We start from the raw sequence: 19831 nt of genomic DNA, 5'->3' as shown, positions 1-19831 counted from the left end.
TGCCTGTCGGCACCGGTTCGGTATAGGCTGAACCAATCGGTTCAACATACCTTGATTAGGACCATTGCAACATATATGGCTTCAATAAATCTGATTTCAAAACACAACCATTCTAGATGGATGGAAGAACTGGACTCTTTACCCATTAGTCTATGTCTTTAACCACCCCCCCTCCTTTTCTTAAAAAAGGGATTTCATGACTAGGCTTACTGTTAAATCTTCAGCCAAAAATACTGAAGCATATTTATAGATGTTATATGATAGAACGACCCTGACACATCACTCAAATTTTAAACAAGAGAAGGGGTTTCTGTGTGATTGGAGGGTCTGTCAACAGATTCGGAGTCTTTACTCTGGCCCAAATATCAGGGCTTTGATGCATTAGGATTTGCAGAATTTGGTAGGAGATGTATGATCTTTTCCTCCAGGGTAGTGACAAAAATGTGACCTTCCACCATTAGGCATATTCTACCTAGTATAAACATGATCTTTTTTAATTTCTTTATATTATGTTTATGGTTGCATACCATTTTGAGACTGAAAAGAGTTCAAGATGTGCCCACTGAAAAAAAGAAGAGTCAAAGATGTAAAGGGCAACCCAATGCATGCTTTTCTCAATCTTCGTTACCACAACAACTATAGTTAACAAGTCTTACTAATTCAGATGTGGTTGGTTAATCTGGGGTTGTGAGTGTTGGGATACTCTCCAGTTTGCAGCTGAGCTGTGGAGAGGTCCAGTTCTCAATCAAAGACCATCTGTGTACTGTGCAACAAGCTGTAAGTGGGGCCTGGTTGCATGTTTTTTTCTGTCCCTGGACTCACATAATCATGGTTGTTGCACGATACATGGATGGTCAACATCTAGTATTGGAGCTCTCCAGTTCAGTTGCAAATTGGAGAGGATCTGAAGTACGTTACCTCTGATTAGTTCTTTCTTGCCCATCTGAGTGCTGTGGATGAGCTTTTTAACGACTGCCATTGCAAATGACTAGAATATCCCTGGATCCTGTTTTGTTTAAGCACTTGATTTTGTTTTACCATTGAACTTATATCTGGTTTCTTGCTATTTTATTATCAGTATATTGGGGTTTTTGTCTTGCTTTAATCTCATCAATGAGTCCCAATTTAGTTATATTTCTCTGTTACCTATCAAAAGAAATAGTTAAAGTCGTTTCTGTTACTTAAAGGGTGTATGAAAGCATTGATGCTAGCGCCAAACATTTGTAATTGAAAATCTATACAGCACGCTATGTTTTTCATGCTAGATTGCTGATGATACTTATTTTAGCCTTTTCTACCGAAAGATGTTTGTTTATGGTATTACATTGTTGAAAGTGCTAATATATTTGCAGGATGTGGACATTGATGGAGAATTACCAGAAAAGATTTCTTGCTTTGAGGGAGTCTACTATAACTATCTTAGCATTGGTATGCTTTATACATTGTTACTTTATATTTAGTTAACAAAACATTTTGCATCATTCATGTTGATTATTCTCATCATGGATTTAATTTTAGATAAAGTTTATGCAATTCTTGTATGAACAATCTTTTTATGTCATTTTAACTCCATAAACTATCACGAACTCATGCGTGGGCTAATCATAGCATTTAAGCCATGAGATACAATCTTCTTTCTGCGCTGATACTGTCCAAGTGTCAAGGGAACTGAAAACTAATTGGGATGTTGGATTCTTTTTCATCATTTTTCCTTTCGAAGTTTGTCCTGTATCAGTACCATCCGTCTCAGATTATGTCTCACAACACTTATCAATGCTTTTTTTGGTCATTGATCTGGATAAATCAAATTGGGTGGATTTTAATTTCACATTTTGCAGATTGGTTTTTGTTGCATTAACTTCTAAAATGCGGAGCCCTGCTTCCACTAACAACACTGACTCTGGCACATCACTAACAGGGATCTCTCCAGTGCTAGGCTGCTAGCTGTTAATTAATTTAGTAATCATTGTAAAGTTTTAGCTTCACTTAGCAATATTATATTTTAAAGGAAAAGGTGACCACATTCATTTCCTACCAAATCAAAGTCAACTCAAAAATATAATTTTTTTGAAACTATCTGAACTAGTCTATTTCTAATAATAGATGATTGTATCTTTGATTGTGTATTCTGCCATTTGAATTTCCATCAATTATTGATTGTCTATGAGCATATGTAGAGCAGGTTGTCAAGATAGTTTCTTGGTATACTGTGTATTTTTACACATTAAGATATTCATCTTTATTTTTTTGTAACACTATACTGCCAATTTTTTTTAGCATCCTTAACAATATATGTAGGTAAGCTTATCCTCAACATCTCCCCCTGCCTATGATGATGTGGCTAATCATCTTGCTTCTAGATGCCATCAGCCCATATCTCTTGAAAAAAATAAAAATGATTACACTGTTGTTCTATGTACTGGGGATGCTTAATTTGAAATGTGAATTGGACTAGGGCTGTGTTGTGCTGTGATCTTGTTGTGGATGTTTATGATACTTTTATCTGCTGTATCAGAGCCAATCAAAGGAAATCAAGATAGGCATCCACAAAGCTCATCTTGTATATTGCTATTCACATTTTGCCTGATATATTACTAAAATATTATACTCAGTAAACATCCAAAAAGGAACTGCTTGATGATGCAAAACAAGCAGAAATAGAAAAGAAGGGATATATTACTCCTCATGATTGTTAAAATTATTTTAACATCATTTGATGTGCTTCCATGATTAATTATTAATTTGTGATTATGTTTTTTATCGTTTTGTGCTTGCAGATCTTTACCCTTTTTTTTTGGCTTTGTTGAATGCAGGAATGGATGCTCAAATCGCATATGGTTTCCACCACGCACGTAATAAAAAATCATATCTTGCACAAGGTCCAATTGTGAATAAGGTCTGTGCTGAACTTTAGGTTATTAATTGTGATAGACATCCCTATTTTTCTAGCCGCCCAAATAGCTATCATGTTGGCTTTAGTATCTAATTGCTGCACCTTGTTTTGTATATTTTCAATTTCCTTATTTCAACAAACACTTCTGTCAATTTCTTATCCTCTACAAAGTGTCTATTTATATAGCAACCTTTCTTTTGGCATCTTAACTCCACCCTCACCCACTCTTCAACCCCCCATCTCCCACTCCACCTGGGGAGCTGACCTTTTGCTGCCAGTTTCTTCATTCATGTCCGAGACAGAACTAAGACATATCTCTATGAGAAATTATACAGTCTATATCTTTAAGGTAATGTACCTTTGCGAAATATCTTTACGGAGGAACATAATTTTATCCTAAAAAATCTGGTTTGGTAAGTAAAATAAATTCTTTGTGCGATAATGTGAGGCATCGTTTAGATGAATCTGCACATAGAAGGCAAGTCTGTTATAAAAGGATTACAGGATCATCTTATGGTTCATGATTCTAGTTATCACAAGCAGTTGAGATGGAAACAGTAGTGTTGTCAGTGGGCTATCGAAATATAACCAAAATCATCATGTGTGAGAAGAATGATTGGTTCGGGGTTATGCTTATATGCTGGATACTTGGAGAGAGAGGGAGAAAACTGCAGAGTATGTATAGGATTTAGTGAACTGGGAGGAGCAAAGTACTAAACAATTAGTTAACTGGTGCAAAAGGTTTGAATTTTATGTTGGATATCAATGAAATATAGGCATCATAATTTACGCCAGCCACTTCATTTAAAAAATATAACATAATAATGGTGGAAGGAGTTTGTCCTAAGATTATTCAGATAAATGGTTGAGTAGCTTAAGTTAGAAGATGCAATTATATCTTGCCATCTATGGGTGGGTGGGTTGTGGATGCTAATCCGATCGGGAAGAAGGAAATTCAATCCGCTCAACTCGAATCTTTCAAAAAAAAAACTAGAAGAAGATAGAAGAATTGCAAAAGTAGGGCTTAAGTCCCATTTTCTTTCTTTGATTCTCCACACCTCCTAAATTGAAATACATAGCTCCTATTTATAATACTAGTGAGTATGGTCTGCCGAACTGGTCTGTACCAGCCGGTTTGGGCCCGTACGGAATGGTCCGGCCTAGAACCGGTACCGGATCAGCGTGGAAACTAGTTCCAGTGGCTTCTCGTGCGAGAACCGGCGTACCGATCGGCCGGTTTGCACCGGTACGTTAATTTTTTTTTGAATATCCACAACGTGCGCTGTGGATTCTTAAACCACAGTGCGTGTGTTGTTGTCAAAAAGACTACAACGCGGCACTGTGGCTTCTTTTCGGCCACAGGTCACAGGTTGTGGCCTTTTCGGCCACAGTCCGTGTCTTATATGTCAAAGCGCCAAAAGGGCCACGCCTTTCGGCCACGCGCTCGCTTCTGTCGCCGTTTCGGCGATAGAATTTGAAAAAAAATATTAAACTTCATGCGCCTTAAGCTCCTCTCGTTCGGCTATAAAAACCGAACGGGAGTCTCTGAGTCCAACACAAATCCAGCGAGTCTTTGAGTCTCTAAGGAGTAACCATAGAAGGGCAGATTTGGGAGATAGCCCGCAAATTGAGGAGGTCCTTCCCAAAAAATCCAACGGAGACTATTTAAGGTGTGGTTTCTTTCTCCTATCTTATTTCCTTAATTTTGTTAATAAGTAGCTTAAAACAAATAGTTTAGAAATTGCCAAAAAAAAGAAGATCATGCCAAAATTTTCAATTTTGGCTTAATTTTTTGATATGTTGTAGATTTATGGTAGGAATGGAGCCATCAAGAAAAACCAACCTTACAAAGTGTGATATTGGCTGGTCTTCTGGGTGAAGAGTCGGGCAACGATACCAGTTTCAGTGCAACTATTGTGACAAGGTTTTCAAGGGAGGAGGGGTAACCAGGTTGAAGCAACACTTAGCCAGAAATTTCGGTGAGGTTGCTACGTGCCCGAATTGCCCAAGCGAGATCCGTGTGCTGATGAGGAAGAATCTCATTGAGGTCAGAGAAGCAAAAGAGAGAATTTTCAAGAAGAAGGTAGAGGTGGAATGCCGAATGGCAGAGCCACCTTTCTATCACTTTAGGAAGCCAGAGGAGGTTGAGGAGCTAGATGAGGAGGAGGCAGAGATCCAGGCTGCCATGCAGGGATGATCAGTGACAGCAGGAGGTCGCCAGGCATAGGGCTCAATTTGGACCTCTTCCTACGAGTTGGGCAGCGGTTCTAGGAGCACCAGGCAAGATCCAGAGTTCTTGAGGACAGCCTCAGTCAGGGAGGGCGTCGGCAGAGAATGTGGTTGGATTGCATTTATACTGGATGGTTTTGGTAGCCGAAAGAAGTTATCTATAAAAATTCCACCAGGAGCGACAATCCATGATGTAGATCCGCATGCTCTCTCCAGCAGAGATTCAAAGTAGCAGGGGATAGACTTAATGCCGATGAAGGATAACAAGAAAACTGTGGCGATCTATTGTATCTTGGTTCCACTTCAGCCATATCCCAACAAATGTGGCAGACAATACATACTACAGGTCTGCCATTTTCGCCATACAAGCTGCTGGTCCTAGTGTAGTTTCTTCAGGTTCGAAGGACATCTACGATGAGCTTCTTGACAATAATAAGGAGCCAGAGAAATGGATTTACTCCTACAAGAGCAAGTGGCCCATATATAAACTAACCATCATTTGCGATGGTTGGATCGGTCCGACTAGGCGGAGCATCATCAACTTTCTGATATATTGTGATGCGAAGATCTTCCACAAGTCGGTTGATGCTTTGGCTCAGATGCACGACGCCTCGTACATCCTGAAACTTATGGAGGATGTGATTGATCTGGTAGGAGAGGAGAATATCGTGCAGGTCGTCACTGATAATGGGCCGCAATGTAAGGCCGTCAGAGAGATTTTGATGGAGCGGTAGCCACATATTTTCTGGACCCTATGTGCTACACATTATATCAATCTCATGCTGATGGATATTGGAAAGATCTGTAGGGTGCAGCAAATGGTGGAGACAGCCCAACGCATCACCAGGTATATTTATAAGCATACTTGGGTCCTTTCACTGATGAGAGTATGTAGGAGGACAGATTCTGAGATCAAGAGTCATACAGTTTGCTACCAACTTTATTGCACTTGATAGCATTCTCGAGAAGAAAGAAGTCCTACGTCAGATGTTTGTCAGTCAGGAGTGGCATGATAGTTTGTATTCTTATGCCGGCACTGAAGGGAGCAAGATAGAAGACTTGGTGATGAGACGGTCATTCTAGCAGCGGGCTGCTGCAATAGTCAATGCTATCAAACCAGTTTTGTGGGTCGTGGATAGCGAGATCTACCCCCAGTGTATCACATGATGGACAAGGCAAAGGCTCAGATTATGAAGGCAGATCCAGCTCATGGCCAGTCGTACATCAACATCATTGAGTGATGGTGAAGAGCGCAAACGGATAGAAAATTGCATCTAGCAGATAAGCAAGAACATTGACAATTATAGTGATGGATGTACTTGTATAATTATGCTAAGATAGTCTCGTACATATGCAGCATACTACCTAAACCTCCGGTTTCAGTACAATGTAGATGGAATTGGTATGGATGATGCACTTTTGGAGGCCTTGCGTAATGTCATTTACAAGATGGAGCATGATCCAGAAGCTGCGACCCTATGTCTTGAAGAGGTAACTATGATTTAGTAATTAGCAGCATGTATAAGTATATCGGCATCTTCAGTTATTAATATGGTAGAATACGCTTCTTTTTTACAGAGCAAAATATTTAGAGAGGGCAGTTACAGTTTTGGACAAGCGTCTGTCGTCAGCAAGCAGACTATGAATCCAGGTACGCCATACATCAGAAAGATATTCACCTGGTGTTACTTGGTTACTAATATGGCATGATCATATATGTAATTTTCATAAATATTTTTGCAGCTGAATGGTGGGTGCATTTTGGCAGATCCGCGCAACTGGTCCACCTTCTCCTTCATCCATAGCAAATAGAGAAACTGTTTGACACAAAAGCGCCTCAACGACCTTGTTTATATGCACTACAATCTGCGGTTGAGGCTAAAGAGCATTCAGGATGAAGTGAAGCTCAAGTATGTAGATCCGATCTATGGGACCTTCACCGATGATGACGATGATTCACTGGTCAGCTGGCTTGTGGGCCAGCAGCAGGAGCCCGAGCTGGACGAGCCAGGATCGCTTCCACGACCAGCCAGTTTCATAGCCACCAAGACTAGGTTCGATCCAGAGCAATGGGCTGAGCGCAATATTCCACGTACTTTCATAGCTGATCAACCACAGGCACAGGGGAGCCAGTCACCATATGATTGGTACGATACACTCTCAAAAAGCTGATCGAGAGACGCTCAGCAGAGGAGGGCGACATAGCCAGGCAGAGAGGGGCAGAAAAGAAAAACAAAGGATCCTAATGGAGAGTGTCGAGGAGACTTGGACCAGCAGCGATGAAGGTTCTGGTAGTGATAAATCTTCTAGCCATGGAGGGAGCGGAGGATAGTATGGTACTTACGACACACGACCGAAGGGTGGTCTTCGATTCACCGGTGAGTTTCAATTTATGCATGCTACACAGGACACGGACCACGGTTGACTATCTGATAGAGTCCGTGAGGATATCATTGGATATAGAAGACGAGCTCCTCGAGATCGTTCGGAAAGACATGATACAGCTGTAAATAAGCTCGCATACGGATACGGATCCTATTATCCACAGCCTCAGACATACGAATATAGATATAGCATGTCAGATTTTGCTTCCGCCATATTCGGATGGGCTCCTACATAGTCAGAAGACACCTCTCAGACCTAGAGCGTGAGCGAAGCATCAGATAGTTCTTATAACCTGGCGTGCGTTCTTTCTGGTTGGCTTGATCTGCCTCCTGACTATACTTATGATCTGAATGTCTACGAGAACCATCGGCACTTGTTCCGATTTTAAAATTTCGAGAGTGCTTTAAATGTATGTAAATGATTGTATCTTAATTTGAAGATATTTTATGTGTATCATTTTATCATTTGTATCATTTGGAACGGGAGAAAGTAATAAGATGTATCATTTATCTTCAACCCTAAACCTAAATATAGAAACATAAAAAATTATGAAACAAACAGTAAAAAAACATCAAACTTCACTTAATTTCACAAAATAAGATCCAACAGAGACAAAACTCCAAAACTCGGCCATTCAATCGGGACCGGTACGGATTGGACCAGACCGGTACTATACTGGTCCGAGCAGCCACTGCTACGCCGACCGGTATCGGTACGGCGGACCTTGCTAGTTAGATGTTCTATTTCACAATTTGGGTTGGATTTCTCTTCTAGATCGAATAGGATTAGGTATCCTAAAATAAATATAACTAATAGAAATATTTTTAAAAAAATAAAATTTAAAAATATTCTAAAAAAGTTAAAATTTTTAAGAAGGTAGATCTCAACTTCTACATCAACTCTACCTTCCGTCGCTCCGCTTGATTCTTTTCGGATAGAGAGTTATATTTGGTTAAAGTCTTATCTGAAAAGAAAACTTTCAATTTGACTAGCTCGTTCTGAAGTTTAAATGATGGAATTTCGGTCCAATTCAACTTTCTAATGGGTTGGCCCAAAGTAGTGGATCTCGAAAAACTATCTAATTTTTAAAAAAAGATCATCTTAAACGAATATTGTATGACCAAGTTATGGCCTTAAAAGTTTGGCCTGCAACTCGGCTTTACGATAGCGGATCTTGCTTCTGAACTTTGTCTTAGAAGTATGCCCAAGAAGCCAATGTGGCTGATGCATATTTGTAATCTGGGGCACAAACTTGTAATTTGACTCTTATCAATAAATAAGATTGGGCAATTTGTTTTTTATTCATGTTTGTATGTGTCCATGAATCGTCCAAGAAATTAATAGATGATGAAACATTCTCAAGGAGTTGAGAATTTGAGGCTTGTGTCATTAAGGATTAATTTCTAAATGCTCTTGATCGATGGATCCATCACGAGGGACGGTGATCGATCCGCTGAGATTAGTGCACAGATCACTTAGTCAGATAGATGAGTCTCGAGTCCATGATGTAGAGACACTGGAGTGATTATGCAAGTACTTGTTAAAAAATAAGGTACTAAGTGTGACCAAAGATAGTAGTCACATGGATGTCTATCCACTCGTTAGTGACTACTTATGCTGCAGTTGTATGACTAGTCCTTTGACCTGCGATGCCTCAGCTATTCACTGTGAGGTTGCTGTAGTTTGACGAGCATGTGAACTTGGGCCCTAGCCATTCGGGTCCTTATAGTGCGGATTGGCTACAGTAGGTTCATTTTGGAATAGGGTTACATCTAGATGGGATCTATCGACCTTGATAGATTAGAAGTGATCCTATGAGATTTATGAGACTGAGTTCGATAAATTCCTGGTCAAGTATTTTGGAAAAATAGTTTTTCTTATCTCGAACTGGAAGTCGAATAAATTTATCATATGACGGACGATGGGGTTTGACGAGATATCCATAACCTTCGTCACGTCGGGATCCATGATAGAGGGACTGTATCATACGCTAACTGCACCAAGAGGTTCAGATATTCCATTCTGCTGGATTGCCACCACATACTGCTAGGTGTCACTAGTGGATTGTGAGACTCGAAGGCATTCACTTAGTGATCAGTGAACCCTAAGAGTAGAACTGAAATTGTTTCGGTCCACTGAAAGGAGTTTCAGTGATATTAAGATGGAGATCTCAATATGTCTCACTACCAGTCAGAATAGAACCTACGGGGTCACACATATAGAGGATTTAATTAGTCAGACTATTATAATTGTGATTTGGAATCACAATAGAAATCAATCATCAATATGATTGGTGATTGAATTAACCCACTAAGTGTTATTGAGTTAATGGAAGAAGAATTAAGTGGAATTGATTGCAATTGGATTGCAATTGGGCTGATTTAATGAGCCAAATCAAATTGGGTTTGACCCAAATTGATTTGGATTCATGATTGGGTCAATTGGATTAAACCAGGGTTTATGCGGATTTTAAAGTCCACATGTCGTCGTAGGATGAATATGACTTAAGTCGTGTTCACACTATGCGGACTTTAAAGTCCACATGGTGTCATTGGATGCATGCTCCCAAATCAATTAATTCTCCTAATGAGATTAGGAGTCCTAATGTGATTAGGAATTAATCAATTGATTAAGTGGACACATGTCATGCATCTATGAGCACAAGGATTGGACACTTGGCATTAATCCAAGGGTGGGTTATGGTCCCATACTCCTAATAAGATTAGGAGAAGCCCTAAATCCAATCTATAAAAGGATAGCAAGGGAGACGTTATGGATTAATTCTCTCCTCTTCCTCTCTACGCCTCCTCTTCCTTTCTTCCTCCTTCCCACGGCAGCAAGAGGAGCCTTCATCCTCTTCCTCCACGGCAGCAAAGGAGTTCCCTTCTTCCTCTTCCAAGGCATTGGAAGTTTGAGAAGAAAGGAAATAAAGAAAGACCACACGGCAGCAAGGAAGGAGTTCTTCCTCACGCCACATAGCCCTTCTTCTTCTTCCTCCAGGGCAGCAAGGGGTCTTTATCCTCCTCTTCTTCCACGGTAGCAAGGCAAGGAAGATCCACGTGCAAGGTTCCTCCTTCCTCTTCCTCCATCGCGAGCAAGGTTGAAGAAGAAAGGGTTCTTCTTCAAGGAGGTAAGTTGCAGATTCTTCTTCCAATATTATGATAGTCATTAGAGGTCTTTGCAAGGAGCTAGCACTCCGATAAGACTTTATCTCAGATGATTAGATTCTCGTGTGGATACCTGTAGAGGCGGAACACGTGTGCGGCTTAACCAGGAACCTAGAAAGATCATCAAGCTGCGGTGTTCTACACCTGCAGAATTTTTGAAGATGAGATCTTCAAATCTATAACTTCTGATTTTTGTTTCAGTTTTATGAATCTTAATCAACCTTCCTCAGATCCTAATCTTCCCTTCCTAATGAGTTCAAAGATCTTCTGAATTTGGATCCAGAAAATTTTTTGAATTGTACGATCCGAGGCGCATTCATACGATGAACGACGTCCCGTTCGAATTCCGCTGCGAACGTCGCATCGAACAGGGTGTATATTAGCAGTGGTATCGGAGTCATGGTTCTAGGGAGCATGATTAGGACTTAAGAAATAATTACCACATTTTTAATCTGATTTTTAAAGGAATTATGCTTGCTGGATTTTCTGTTTGCTGAAATTTCAGGTTGCTGAAATTTTCAGCATGCAGATTTTTATTTGCTATCATTTTGCAAATTGTTTTAGAATTGTAATTAGATTACAATGTTTTAAATCAAGTAATGCATGATCTGAAATTCAGAGAATAGCATAATATGTTTAAAGTTTCAGATATGAAAATATACATGAGATGCATGTGGTAATCATAATGTTCATACTTGTTAAAGATTATGTTTAAAATAATGTATACATGAGATGTATGTATTAATTAAACAAAATTTATTTGCATGAGATGTAAATAAAATCCTTAAACAATAGGATATTTACATAAGATGCAAACTGAAATAATTATGTCATTTACATAAGATGTAATCACATAATATATGAAAGAGTTTCATAATTACATAGGATGTAAACCTGAACCAATGTGATATTTACATAAGATGTAAATCGAATGACATATGGTATGTGATAGATGGTTACATTAGATGTAAATTCCAAGAGACCTAAAACCTTCCTAAATCAATCGAGAGTGAACGATACATTGAGCTAGCCATATTTGATTAATTGATCTAATTGGTGTCTAGGAAAGCTCAAAGGTGGTTACTTAATTAGGAACTTATTCTCTGAGTAAGGGAAGCCTCCCATCTGCTTACCTGGCCAATTAATCGGTTACTTCTTACAAAAATCTCAAAGTTGGAATCACTAAGATCTGATTACCTAATATTAAGTCAATTGGTCTTCAACCGTAGTAGAGTTGCTAAGATCTTTCCGGTGTTGATTAGTCTCGGCTGGATACAGTGGGCTAGTTGCATCAGAGGATTGGATCTCTCTATTAACATGAGATGTTGTGGGGTAAAGGTGGGGTTGGGCTTCAATAACTGTTAGGTGAGGACCCAATCACGGCTTTATTTTCGCAGGATATACGGTGGGTCTGACTTAACCATGGAACGGATCCAATAACTGTTAGGTGAGGTCCTTATGACTTGGAGACCAGGTTAGCTCAATATTCTTACGAAGCATTGTACAAGAGTTGTACACTCATCGTCTATGTGTCTTCAATAACTGTTAGGTGAGGTGACATGTAGATTGGTGGGACTGCAGCACCCCACTCGAAACATTAAGTCGCAGATTTCCATATCTTTACCAAGAGAGTGTGAGAGATCCGAGAAATAGTGGGAGGATTTGATCCAATTTTGTTTTAAAAGTTCCTAAAATAAATTAATGTCAAATATAAATTTCTAATTAGAATCTTTACTCTCTGCAGATGTCAATGGCTTCCAACCCGATAGTTCGAATTTTAGATAACAATAGGTTGACCGGACCAAACTATAAAGATTGGCTCCGCAACTTGAAGATTGTCTTGAGTTGCGAAAAGATAGCTTATGTTCTTGACCATGAACTTCCGGTGTTACCAACCCATGCAACCAATGAGCAGCGTGAGACGCATGCAAAATGGTTGGATGACGACAATAAGGTTAGGTGCTACATTTTGGCATCCATATCCAACGAATTGCAATGCTAGCATGAGAGCATGAAGACTGCTAAGGACATACTTGATCACCTACAAGAGTTGTATGGTGAACAGAGTCGCGCAGCAAGGTTTGAAGTGTCCAAGCGGCTCTTCAAAGCCAAGATGCGCGATGGACAGTCCGTCCATGAACATGGTTTGACCATGATCAAGGCTCTTGAGGAGCTTGAGAAGCTTGGTATGACCATGCACAAGGATTTGCAAACGGATTTGATCCTACAATCGTTGTCATTTTCATATAGGCAGTTTATTGTAAACTACCATATGAATAAAATTGAATGCACCAAGCTTGAATTGTTGAATATGTTGGTGACAACTGAGGGAGCCTTGAAAGATTCAAGGGGCACAGTTCTCGCTGCTGAGCTAGCTTCTACTTCCAAGAGAAAGTCTACTGGAAAGAAGAAGAAGTCTACGAAGAAGCAGAAGAAGTCTGCGAAGAAGCAGAAGATTGAAAAAAAGCCGAAGAATGAAATTCCTAAGAAGAAGGCCGAACCCAAAAAAAAATGTTTCCGTTGCAATGAAGACGACCATTGGAAGAGGAACTATCCTATCTACATGGGAAACATAAAGAGCAAGAAGGGTGACATGCCTTCTGAAGGTATGTCTAATATGCTCATTATCGAAACTAATCTAACAGTTTCTTCTATTTCCAGTTGGGTTATAGACTCTGGTTCTAGTATTCACTTGTGTACTACCATGCAGGGTCTAAAGGAAAGTAGAAGGCTTACGGAAGGTGCGGTAACCCTACGGGTTGGCAATGGAGCAAGAGTTGCTGCTGTTGCTGTGGGCACATTTCCTTTGCATTTACCGTCAGGATTTAGTTTGATACTTAGTGATTGTTATTTTGTACCTAGTGCTAGCAGAAATCTGATTTCTGTATCTTGTCTAGCATAGGAACATTATGAATTCAATTTCAATAAAGACTACGTTTCCATTTATTTGCGAAATAAACTGTTTGGACGTGGTTTTATGATTGACGGTCTCTATCACTTACATATGGAAGTATCTATGAACGTATTTGAGCATACAGTGAGTACCATAGGATCTAAAAGATCTAGAGATGAGATAAATCAAAAGTATTTATGATATCTCAGACTTGGTCATATAGGAGAAGATAGAATTAACAAATTGGAGAAACATGGGCTTTTTGTTCATTGACTTCTGAGTCATATTCGATTTGTGAATCCTGCCTTCAAGAAAAAATGGCCAAATTATCCTTTGTAGGACACGGAGAGAGGTCAACTGAAATACTTGCCCTAGTACACACTGATGTGTGTGGCCCATTCGATGTGTAGGCTAGGGATCAATTTCTACTTTATTACTTTTACCGATGATTTCTCATGGTATGGTTATGTCTATTTTATGAGACATAAATCTGAAGCATTTGAAAGGTTCAAAAAATTCAGATTTGAAGTAGAAAAACAAATAGAAAAACTCATTAAGGTTCTTCGATCAGATCGAGGAGGAGAATACCTTAGTGGAGAGTTTCGCGATTATCTCAAACAAAATGGTATAGTTTCACAATGGACACCTTCTGGAACACCTCAACTCAACGGAGTGTCAGAAAGGAGGAATCAGATCCTATTGGATATGGTCAGGTCCATAATGAGCTTCACTGACTCATCCTTATTCTTATGGGGAGATGCCCTACTTATAGCTATCTACATATTGAATAGAGTTTCCTCTAAGTCCGTTCTTACCACACCGTATGAGATATGACATGGTAAGAAACCAAGTTTTGGTTATCTCAAGATTTGGGGATGTCCGGCCCAAGTTAAGCGACAACAGGCAGACAAGTTAGAGGCTAGGACAATTGGTGCTCGTTTCATTGGATATCCTAAAGAGTCGTTAGGATATAATTTTTTACATTCCAGAGGATCACAAAGTATTTGTGAGCCGACATGCCATCTTCTTAGAAAAACGGTTTATCCTTGATGGAGGCAGTGGGAGAAAAATTGAGCTCGAAGAGAAAGTCTCTGAAGAGCAATAAGCAATTGAGCCTAGTGAACCTATTCATATTGAGCCAATACATGAAGAACCTTGTCCACTTTGTAGATCCAGTAGGATCTCCCATCTTCTTGAAAGATACTTAGATATGCTTGCAGAGAAAATAGAGGAAGAGTTTCTCATGGGAGAAAGAGATCATAGTAATGATCCCAAGACCTACAACGAAGCGATGTTAGACATCGACTTCGAAAAATGGATGGATGCGATGAAGTCAGAAAGAGACTCCATGCATTCCAACCAAGTATGGACCTTAGTAGATCCGCCTGAAGGTATAGTACCTATTGGGTGTAAATGGACCTACAAAAGGAAAATGGGTTTGGATGGCAAGGTGGAGACCTATAAGGCAAGGTTGGTGGGAAAAGGTTAAAGTCTGCGCGAAGGCATTGACTATCAGGATACCTTTTCACCGGTAGCCATGCTGAAGTCCATTCGAACGTTGCTTGCCATTGCAGCTTATCATGATTATGAGATATGGCAGATGGATGTGAAAACTGCATTCTTTAATGGATATCTTGAGGAAGATATCTATATGGAACAGCTTCAGGGTTTCACTTCCATTTATGGACTAAAGCAAGCATCTCGGAGTTGGAACACTCGTTTCGATAATGTGATCAAATCGTTTGATTTCATCAAGAACGAAGAGGAACCATGTGTGTACAAAAAGGTCAGTGGGATTGCTATAGTATTCCTCGTATTGTACGTGGATGATATACTCCTGATTGGGAATGATATTTCTATGCTCACATCGGTCAAGTTATGGTTGTCTAAGAAGTTCTTCATGAAAGACCTAGGTGAAGCATCTTATATTTTGGGGATTAAGGTCTATAGAGATAGATCTAAGAGGATGCTTGGTTTATCACAGAAAATGTACATAGAGAAAGTGCTGAAGAGGTTCAGCATGGAAAACTCTAAGAGGGGATTGTTACCCCTAAGGCATGAAATAAATCTCTCCAAAAAGATGTGTCCCAAAACATCTGAAGAGATTCAGCGCATGAGTAGGATTCCTTATGCATCAACAATATGGAGCCTCATGTATGCCATACTATGTATTCGACCTGATATAGCACATGCCGTGAGTGTCACAAGTAGATATCAGTCGAATCCAGGCGAGGAGCACTGGATAGCTGTGAAAAATATCCTTAAGTACTTGAGAAGGACTAAGGATATGTTTTTGGTCTTTGGAGGAGGCACATAGTTAAAGGTAGAAGGATATACTGATTCAGACTTCATGACTGACCCTGATGATAGAAAGCGTACATCAGGATATGTATTCCTATGCAATGGAGGATCGGTAAATTGGAAGAGTTTCAAGCAACCAATTATTGCAGATTCTACCATGGAAACAGAGTACATTGCTGCGTCGGATGCTGCGAAGGAAGCATTCTGGTACAAAAAGTTTGTCGAAGAGCTAGGAGTCATGTCATCAGATGTCATAACCCTTTTCTGCGACAATAATGGCACCATAGCACTGGCTAAGGAGCCGAGGTCTCACCAAAAGTCCAAGCACATAGAGCGGCGATTTCATCTAATTCGCGACCACCTCGAAAAGAAGTATGTAGAGGTGCAGAAAGTAGACTCCACTGATAACATGACGGACCCATTCACTAAGCAACTGAGTCAGAAGAAATTAGAATTCCATTTTGAGAAAATGGGACTTAAATACATGTCTGATTGGCTTTAGTGTAAGTGGAAGATTGTTAGAAGTATGCCGAAGAAGCCAACGTGGCTGACGCATATTTGTAATCTGGGGTACAAATTTGTAATTTGACTCTTATCAATAAATAAGATTGGGCAATTTGTTTTTCATTCATGTTTGTATGTGTCCATGAATCGTCCAAGAAATTAATAGATGATGACACATATTATCAAGGAGTTGAGAATTTGAGGCATGTGTCATTAGGGATTAATTTCTAAATGCTCTTGATCGATGGATCCATCACGAGGGACGGTGATCGATCCGCTGAGATTAGTGCACAGGTCACTTAGTCAGGTGGATGAGTCTCGAGTCCACGGTGTGGAGACACTGGAGTGATTATGCAAGTACTTGTTAGAGAACAAGGTACTGAGCGTGATCAAAGATAGTAGCCACATGGATGTCTATCCACTCGTTAGTGACTACTTATGCTGCAGTTGTATGACTAGTCCTTTGACCTGCGATGTCTCAGCTATTCACTGTGAGGTTGCTGTAGTTTGACGAACATGTGAACTTGGACCCTAGCCATTCGGGTACTTGTAGTGCGGATTGGCTACAGTAGGTTCATTTTGGAATAGGGTTGCATCTAGATAGGATCTATCGACCTTGATAGATTAGGAGTGATCCTATGAGATTTATGAGACTGAGTTTGATAAATTTCTAGCCAGATATTTTGAAAAAAGAGTTTTCCATATCTCAAACTGGAAGTTGAATAAATTTATCATATGACGGACGATGGGGTTTGACGAGATATCCATAATCTCTGTCACGTCGGGATCCATGATAGAGGTATTGTATCATACGCTAACTGCTCCAAGAGGTTCAGATATTCCATTCTGCTGGGTTGCCACCACATACTGCTAGGTGTTACTAGTGGATTGTGAGACTCGAAGGCATTCACTTAGTGATCAGTGAACCTTAAGAGTAGAACTGAAATTATTTCGGTCCACTGAAAGGAGTTTCAGTGATATTGAGATGGAGATCTCAATATGTCTCACTACCAGTCAGAATAGAACCTACGGGGTCACACATATAGAGGATTTAATTAGTCAGACCATCATAATTGTGATTTGGAATCACAATAGAAATCAATTATTAATATGATTGATGATTGAATTAACCAACTAAGTGTTAGTGAGTTAATGGAAGAAGAATTAAGTGGAATTGATTGCAATTGGGCTGATTTAATGAGCCAAATCAAATTGGGTTTGACCCAAATTGATTTGGGTTCATGATTGGGTCAATTGGATTAAACCAGGATTTATGCGGATTTTAAAGTCCACATGTCGTCGTAGGATGAATATGACTTAAGTCGTGTTCACACTATGCGGACTTTAAAGTCCACATGGCATCATTGGATGCATGCTCCCAAATCAATTAATTCTCCTAATGAGATTATGAGTCCTAATGTAATTAGAAATTAATCAATTGATTAAGTGGACACATGTCATGCATCTATGAGCACAAGGATTGGACACTTGGCATTAATCCAAGGGTGGATTATGGTCCCATACTCCTAATAAGATTAGGAGAAGCCCTAAACCCAATCTATAAAAGGGTAGCAAGGGAGACGTTATGGATTAATTCTCTCCTCTTCCTCTCCACGCCTCCTCTTCCTTTCTTCCTCCTTCCCACGGCAGCAAGAGGAGCCTTCATCCTCTTCCTCCACGGCAGCAAAGGAGTTCCCTTCTTCCTCTTCCAAGGCGTTGGAAGTTTGAGAAGAAAGGAAAGAAAGAAAGAAAGACCACACGGCAGCAAGGAAGGAGTTCTTCCTCACGCCACATAGCCCTTCTTCTTCTTCCTCCACGGCAGCAAGGGGTCTTTATCCTCCTCTTCTTCCATGGTAGCAAGGCAAGGAAGATCCACATGCAAGGTTCCTCCTTCCTCTTCCTCCATCGCGAGCAAGGTTGAAGAAGAAAGGGTTCTTCTTCAAGGAGGTAAGTTGCAGATGCTTCTTCCAATATTATGATAGTCATTAGAGGTCTTTACAAGGAGCTAGCACTCCGGTAAGACTTTATCTCAGATGATTAGATCCTCATGTGGATACCTGTAGAGGCCGGACACGTGTGCGGCTTAACTAGGAACCTAAAAAGATCATCAGGCTGCGGTATTCTACACTTGCAGAATTTTTGAAGATGAGATCTTCAAATGTATAACTTCTGATTTTTGTTTCAGTTTTATGAATCTTAATCAACCTTCCTCAGATCCTAATCTTTCCTCCCTAATGAGTTCAAAGATTTTCTGGATTTGGATCCAGAAAATTTTTTGAATTCTACGATCCGAGGCGCGTTCATACGATGAATGACGTCCCGTTCGAATTCCGCTGCGAACGTCGCATTGAACGGGGTGTATCTCAGCACCTTGTTTAACCCTTCTCGTAGTGGCTAATAGGGCTGTCAACGGGCCGAGCTGCTCGGGCTCGGCTCGGGCCCGGCTCGGTAAAAGCCCGGCTCGGGCTCGGCTCGTTAGTCAAACGAGCCCGAGCCCGAGCTCAAAATGAGGCCCGTTTAAATCCGAGCCTGAGCCCGAGCTCGAGCCCGAGCAGCTCACGAGCCCAAACGAGCCCAACCAATAACCCATTTCCTCTCTCCACCGACCACCTCCTCTCTCTTTTTATTTTTTTCTTCTCCTTCCTTCTGGGTTTTTCCAGAAACTTCCCGGCTCCCGCTGTCTCGCACCCGTGTCAGTGTGGCGGTGTCCCTCCCCTGAGTCCCCTCTCGCCTTCCTCCTCCGCCGACCGCCGCCGATGCCTCGCTGCCTCCTTCCGCCGTCTGGGAAAGAAGCACGCGAGGCGCCTCCCCCTCTTTCTTCTCCCGTTCTCCGTTTCTCCCCCTCCCTTTTCCTCTCTTTGCCGAATCAGGGAAGGAGAAGCCCTCCTCCACCGGCGTCGGGCGAATCAGGGAAGGAGCCGAGGAGGGGATGAGAAGCCCTCCTCCACCGGCGAATCAGGGAAGGAGCCGAGGAGTCCCTCGCATGGGAGGGTCGGGCCACGGCCGGCGGCGCCCGCGGCCGAGCCCGCGGCTTCCTCGGCCGTGCCTGCGGCCGACGCCCGTGCCGGCGGTGCAGGTGCTCGCGGCCGAAGCCGGCGGCCGCCGCACGCGATGAGGTGAGTCTATTCTTCTCTCTTTTTTTTTTCTTTTTTTCTTTCTTTCCTTCTTTCTTCTCTTCTTCTTCTTTTCTCTCTCCTTCGTTCTTCTCTCCGACGACGAACCGTCGGGACTCGGAACCGAGCTCGGCTGCTCGTTGTTCTCTCCGACGGGCGACGGAGATGGGGGCAGGGATGGGGATGGGGATGGGGATGGCCGGCTTGAGGCTTCTGGGTTCTTCTCTCCGACAGGCGACGGAGATGGGGCGCCGGCCGCCGGGGCAGGCTCGGGCTCGGGCAAACGAGCCTCACGAGCTCGAGCCCGAGCCGGGGCTGTGCTAGGCGAGCCCGAGCCCGAGCCCAG

At 41.3% G+C, this 19831-nt stretch overlaps 1 protein-coding gene across 1 annotated transcript in view; it reads left to right on the top strand.

Moving 5' to 3' along the window:
• The window catches only part of LOC120106870 (diacylglycerol kinase 7-like), a 40497-nt gene that overhangs the window by 7956 nt on the left and 12710 nt on the right, over window positions 1–19831 (top strand). The window contains exons 6-7 of the mRNA XM_039119969.1: window positions 1353–1428; window positions 2814–2896. Of these exons, the coding sequence (XP_038975897.1) occupies window positions 1353–1428; window positions 2814–2896 (159 nt within the window). The remainder of the gene's footprint in view (window positions 1–1352; window positions 1429–2813; window positions 2897–19831) is intronic.

This window comes from Phoenix dactylifera, unplaced genomic scaffold (genome assembly GCF_009389715.1).
Source record: "Phoenix dactylifera cultivar Barhee BC4 unplaced genomic scaffold, palm_55x_up_171113_PBpolish2nd_filt_p 000670F, whole genome shotgun sequence".
NCBI classification, from domain to species: domain Eukaryota; kingdom Viridiplantae; phylum Streptophyta; class Magnoliopsida; order Arecales; family Arecaceae; genus Phoenix; species Phoenix dactylifera.
This window is presented reverse-complemented; position numbering and strand designations above follow the sequence as displayed.